The sequence below is a fragment of the Solanum stenotomum genome, chromosome 7 (genome assembly GCF_019186545.1).
Source record: "Solanum stenotomum isolate F172 chromosome 7, ASM1918654v1, whole genome shotgun sequence".
NCBI classification, from domain to species: Eukaryota; Viridiplantae; Streptophyta; class Magnoliopsida; order Solanales; family Solanaceae; genus Solanum; species Solanum stenotomum.
The window spans coordinates 21,463,419-21,470,298 of NC_064288.1; the positions used below are offsets into that span (position 1 = coordinate 21,463,419).

Sequence of the window (6,880 nt, forward strand, 5' to 3'; positions counted from 1 at the left end):
AAACACCAAAATATTTTCTTTCTCCAAACACACGCACAACAAAGAAAAAAGGTTATATGTGGAGGCTCCAGTCTAACTCTCGGATTCAAATTATTTTCTTAGGAAATTCTCTATGGATTAAGATCCAATTCTAGCACTTTATCTTATTTATTTGGGTCTTACATAGAGTTATTTAAATGTATATGAGATATGTATTGAATTTTGATATGCTATAGTGTCATGACTTCTTACTGTATTGTTTAATTTTTTTTAGGAAAAGTATATAATTTACTTTGTATTGTTTAATTTTTGGGAACAACTATATAATTTATTTGGTCTATTATTCGTGTTATTCTACTCATATATTTGCTTAGATTTAAAGATAAATGAAATATAGTGGATTAAGATTGATCTTTAGGTGTTTCTAGAACATTATTGTGAAAGATAATAAAAAGAATTGGGTTAAGATTGACAGTTGAATGTCAATAAAAAAGAGAGTTTTGGGTTTAACAATATGTATAAATTAGGCTCTATTAAACATTAGACGAGTATAAATATATTTAAATCTTGTCTCAATTAAGAATGTGGTTACACATTAAAGATTCTTAAAAGAAATTCAAGGATGCGATGACGCACTTTGACCATATTTTTTAAATAATTAACTCTCTTTAGTTATATTAAAGACTTAGACAAAATTATTAGGTGTGGCGCGAAGAAGGTAGATATGTCTCTAAATGTCAAGAGCAAGAATGCGGCTACACATCTAGGTTGAGACTAATAAAGTTCAACAGTAAGATATGCGAGCAAACCATAGCCTATAGTAATATATCTAAAAAAATAATTCAAAAATAAGTATAAGTTAATAAAAGCGACCGTGCTAGAACCACGAGACTCGAGGGATGCCTTATACCTTCCTCTCGGTCAACAGAATTCTTTACCCAAATTTCTAGGACCAAAATAAAGAGTTATTTACTTTTGATTAGGGATTAAGAAAAGTGATTTGAAACACCATAAATCAATTCCAAGTGAAGACTCTGAAAAATTAAAATAATTCCTATTCAATACTGTCAATTAAATTGAAAAAACTCTTTTTTTCAAAACATTATTTAGAAAAATATGGGTGTGACACTATTTTATCAACAATTTTGTGGATGAAGTGATATACTGATGCAAGGATACATTCCCAAATTTAAGGCATCGATCTTCCATTTATTAGCTACAGTATCTATGTGTCGTTACTAACTATGTAACTTTTGGTTTAGTATTTGAAAACTTATAGTTAGAGGGGGTTTGGATTGACTTAAAAGTTGGTCAAATCTACTTTTGAGTTCCTTTTTTGACTTTTGGAAGTATTTGACAAATATAAAAATAATTTAAAATAAATAAACAAAATGACTTAAAATAAGTTAGGAAATGTTTGACAAGGTTAAAAATAACATAAAATAAGTTTAAAATGACTTAAAATAAGTTAAAATTCAAAAATAGACCTCCCCAATTTTTTATTTTTTGGCTTAAATAATATTTTTTTAAGTCAGTCCAAATGGCTCTTTAGTATTAAAGACATGGTTGAAGTTATAATTTTTTCTGTTTAGATAACACATAAGAAAGGAATATAAAACAATAAAAGGTTAAAAATATTCTCATTCCACCTATTGGATTAAATTTGTCACCCTTCCATTTAGTGGATAGAAAATGTCCTAACCTATTAAAAATATTCAAAATTGCCCCTCCTCTTTTTTATTAGATCCAGAATATCCTTGACATATTAGAAATGATCAAAAATATGTGTTACTAATTCTAATTACTATCCTTTGATAATTATTTAGTTTCCTTTTGATTTTTAATACTTTATTTTAAAAAAAAATTCTTTATTGTTTGTCTAAAAGAGTATTTGCTTTAATATTAATCAACGTGTGAATTGATTTGAATTTATGTTGTTAAAAAGTATTATCTTAGTAATAGAGAAAAAAGAATTTCATTAGATATGCCCACAAAAAGATAAATATTGTTGAAAGTTTTTTCCTTTTAAGATGTTTCTTAAGAAAGAGTGTAATACAGTATCACTTATACAAAAATCTCAGAAGGTGTAAAAACCTGAAATTGCTAACTAAGGGAGAAAAAAGATGTATAACTAAAATGTTAATAGTAGTAAAATGGATTAAAAAGTTGAGATAATCGGATTTGAAGGTTAAAAAGAATTTTTAAAAATATTTTGACAATATTATAAAAATATTATATATATAAATTCTAATACCTCCTCCGTCTCATTTTATGTGGCACTTTTCGGATTTTGAAATTCAAACAAGTCTATCTTTGACCGTAAATTTTTTATAGATCTTTTAAACATTTTGAATTTTTAATTATTGTGACTTATAGTACTTTTTACATAGCATACAAATATATAAATTTCATTTCAAAAAAATTGAAGATTCTATGCGCAAATTCTCGGTCAAACTTAAACAGTTTGACTCTCCAAAAATGAAAAGTACCATATAAATTGGGATAGAGGGAGTAAGATATATTAAGACCGCACACATACATATTAACTAGTATGTAGTAGTTGATAAACATTTTTTAAGTAGAAACAGAACAAATTTGAACAATTTCTAATAGGTTAATATGGATATTTTTGACTCAATAGATGAAAGGAGGAAAATTTTGATCCAATGGGTAGAAGAAGAACATTTTTGAACCTTTGGAAAAATTTCATAATAAAAAATAAACTTTTAAGTGAAAATATATATATTTTAAAAAATATGTATAGTTTTTATGGCGAAAACAGGTGCTAGTCGCAAATTAACAACAATGGGAAAATCGAATATCCGTACACTTTTTTGGTCATGTAAAGGGCTAGTCTATAGTGTACTTGAGTTTTTGACTATTTCAACTCTACAAATTGTGTGGGATGATCACATTGTTTGCACATGTCCTATATTGGCCCCTCTTCTCATTCATTACAATCCCATGACCCGTCCTCGCTCCCCATTTTCCTTGGATCTTTTTCTCTAGTTAGAAAAATTGCATTCTATATCCTTTACTTGTTCTTTTTGTTTTGGTCACTCGGTTTGATATTATTGTTGGTAGGTCAAAAATATTTATTTTAAAAATTAATTTTTTTAAAACAAAATAAAAAATTAAGGCGTTAGGAAAATTAATAAAATTATTTTTAAATGGAAACAAAATTAATTTTTCTGTCGTTCGGAAGAAGCTAAAAAAATTGGCTTCTTAAAAAAAGTAGAAGTATAAACATAAAATTATTTTTTCAAGATCAAAATATCTCTTTCATATATACATATTCATCAATAGATCCCTTAATAATTAATTAGTATATCTCATAAGTTTTGATTAAATTCAATTTAGGTTCGTTTATTTTATTTTATGTAATAACTTTTTTTTTTTTTTGTTTACATATCATTATTTTATATTTTATATATTATTAACGTATTATTTTGCAAGGTTAGAAAAGAAAAGGTAACCACAATATTTTCGCAGGATAAGAAAAAAAAGTCACAACGATATTTTTGCAGGATTAGAAAAAAAGATAACCAAAATGTTTTTGCAGCATTAGAAAAAATGGTAACAGCAATGTTTTTGCAATATTAGAAAAAAAAGGCAACAACAATGTTTTGCAGGATTATATCAATATTTGATTTATATTTCATTTATCTATGTATAATATTGATTAATATTTTAATATGTACATTTTAATTTAATAATAAATAAATAAAAATATAATAGATATTTAAAATAGTTTCTTTCTATGATATTAATATTAAAAGTACATTTTGTAACTTGACTCTCAAAAGTACCTTTAAAATAATATTAACAAAATACAACTTGTCTTTCAAATGAATTAGCCTAACACAAATTATTTTTTTCAAAAGCACTTTCTTGAAAACCTATTCTGTAATGACCCTCCAGGTCATTTCCGTGTTGATTCCTTCTATTCTTTGTTTAGAGTGTTCCTTTAGCGATCCCAAGTCATTTATGACTTGTTGGGACTAATAGTTTGATCACTTGATCATTCGTTTGTTTTTTATGCGATTTTTTTGTGTTTTAGAGCTTTTGAATCTTGAACAGTTGGTTTCGATCAAAAGTTTAGGAAGATGACCTCAGAAACCTATTCTAACGATTTCATCAGCACCGCAAGGGTCATTTTAGGCTAGTAGCATCGTCGGCACGATTCCCGGGACTTTTGGTGCGATTAGCCGTTTTAACTTTCAAGGTTTGGCCTAAGTTTGACCTTGGTCAATATTTTTTTGTAAACATATGAGAATTTCGTCAGCGTGGTTATCTCCGAAATATGAAGTTTGGTCTATAATGACCCTTCATACGGATCCCGAGGCTCTTGGGCTAATTCCGAATTTGGTCTGTACTTGTGACTTCCAGGTTCTAGGAGGGATCTTTTATGTATATATATAGTTTCGTTTTGCTTCCGCTTTTGTCTAGCTAGTTCTGTTGATTAAAGTATTGCTTCACTTGTTTCTACCCTTATGCTCATTAATTATTGTTCTGAGTTACAGGTTGACTTACTTATTATATTGGTGAACGATGGGTTATAGTAGGTGTCATCATGATTCGAGGAATCGGATTGTGACATATTTTAAAAAAAATATCATTTCTAATAATAAGCAATTTTTAGCAGTAATAACAAAAAGACTTTTAATAACCTCAAACAGGGGTGAATCTAGGAAGGTCTAAGGGGTGTCACAGACATGGCTTCATCAGAAAAAATTGCTAAATATATACTTGTCTAATAATAAGGATAGTTATTGTTGTAATATATTTCTCTATTCACTTTTACTTGTCTATTATTTTAGAAAATTATTTTCCATTTTTAATATATCAAGAAATTTTTTTTTTCTTATGTTTAACCTTTAAAAATTACTTATTCGTGAAATTATTTTTCAAAATCTAATATTAAATATTAATAAAAATAATGTAATAAAATAGCCACGTCAATCATTGTTTTTTTAATAAATATATTACATCCAAATATAACATGTAAAAGTGAACTAAGGGAGTAACAAAAAAAGCTGAAAAGGAAAGAAGAGTGATGGAATGGGAGTGTGGGATGCTTGAAACCAATTAGATGTGGGACTCATATTAGCCCATGTGTCAGGAAATAAGAATGAAGACCTACCACACTAAAAGCATGCAGTCAAATATTACCTACTTACATATTATATATATATGTGTGAGGAGATGTACTCATAAATATATGAATAGTAAGAACTAAAGAAGATAAAAGAAAAATGGAAGGAGAGAGTTCCAACACATACGAGGATTTTGAAGAGGATCCATTGCCAACAGACCCTAATTGGCTAGTAATTCCGCAGCTACGAGGAAATATTGGAAGGATGTTTGCTAGTGAACAATCTGCCTTTGATATGAATTCAGACGAGCTTGATGCCTTGTCTATCACTGTCCAAGACATTTCAATTTCTGTATGTTACATTAATATTAAGTTGATTTAATTTATTCCCTCAATTTAGTTTATTTATATATGGTGTGTATTATAATTATTTGTTGGTATTTCTTTCATGCTATATAGAAGGATGACAAACCTAGGCCGGCTCCCGTAGTAGGACACCGTTTCGTTCCGGAGGATATCATAGAAACACTCCCAACTGTTTACGTGGAAGATGATAAACCTGATGATCTATGTCCAATTTGTAATTATGGTGCTGAAAAGGGTGAACAATGGCTTCAGTTGCCATGCAAACACATTTTGCACATTGACTGTGGGAGGCGATTGCTTGTAAGTATAGGAGATAGACTTTAAGTTGGTATTTATTATGGTGTTTATGTCATTTTCATTTATTGTATTAGTTATTTTAATTGTCTTTGGTTTAGGCAAGGAAAAACGCCTGTCCAACATGCAAAAACAAGGTCCCTGTAGGCGATGCTGTCTATGATGGTTGGATAAGTAAGGAGAAAGAAGATAGAGAAGAGAAGGAAGGTTATGAAAAGTCTCGCATTGACAACAAAAATATGTACATTTAGACGTTAGCATATGCAATATTTAACTCCAACCTTCTTATGCTTTGACTTTTTTTGATAAGGATTGTTCATGAACTGCTATAGCGAGAACAATCTCAGTTTGTAATAACTCTTATTAACTTTTTATTAATATAATATAATCTATCTTATTAGGTAAAAAGAAATAAAACAATTCATGAATTGATCCATATAGTAGCTCATTTTCATTTTCATTGTTTTTGCATATAATAGTCTTGATTACTTATTTATGTTAGTTTTTGGGAGTCAATTCCTTAGAAGCCCAACATAATTTATTTTTTGCATTTAATTTATTGACGTGAAATTTTAATATGAATAGCACCACTTTGACATAAGTATCCCCAATAGTCATTTCTAACTCGTTCACCTAGGAACAGCTAAATTCTGAAACAATGTGGTTAGCAAAATACATGAACACATGGATGAACTACTTTAATCTTGTCCGTTGAATATTATCATGCCCATCAAAAAAGTTGACAGTGTGCCTTCACCCATGATCTTAGTGCTCCGATTGCTCTGTAAGGACATATGTATACACTAATTTATATGTGGGTTTCGCTTAATCTTCATGATTTTAATATAATCAGAAATAAAATTGGATAAAAACATTACCATAAAAGAGTATGGATCTGAAGTTTTCTATTTCAAAATTTATAAACTTATGTAGATGGTTAACAAGGATGTCTTAACAAGTTTGGGGGCCTAAAGTCAAACTTCATAGATAGGCCTTGGTTTTTTTTTAGTTGTCATATATAAATTGTATAGTTATAACCTACTTAGTGTAATCCTACAAATAATGTCTGGAGACATAGAATATACATGAACATTATGAAGTAAGAATGCAATTAATGTGGTCTCTGCCCTTTTATTCCTTGGATAG

The 6,880-nt window shown here is 28.7% G+C and overlaps 1 protein-coding gene across 1 annotated transcript; it reads left to right on the forward strand.

Moving 5' to 3' along the window:
• Window positions 1–5,234: 5,234 nt before the first annotated feature.
• LOC125869740 (uncharacterized) lies at window positions 5,235–5,985 on the forward strand. Its single transcript, XM_049550183.1, has 3 exons — window positions 5,235–5,426; window positions 5,534–5,740; window positions 5,836–5,985. The coding sequence occupies exons 1-3, from the start codon at window positions 5,235–5,237 to the stop codon at window positions 5,983–5,985; spliced, it is 549 nt and encodes a 182-aa protein (XP_049406140.1).
• Window positions 5,986–6,880: the final 895 nt, after the last annotated feature.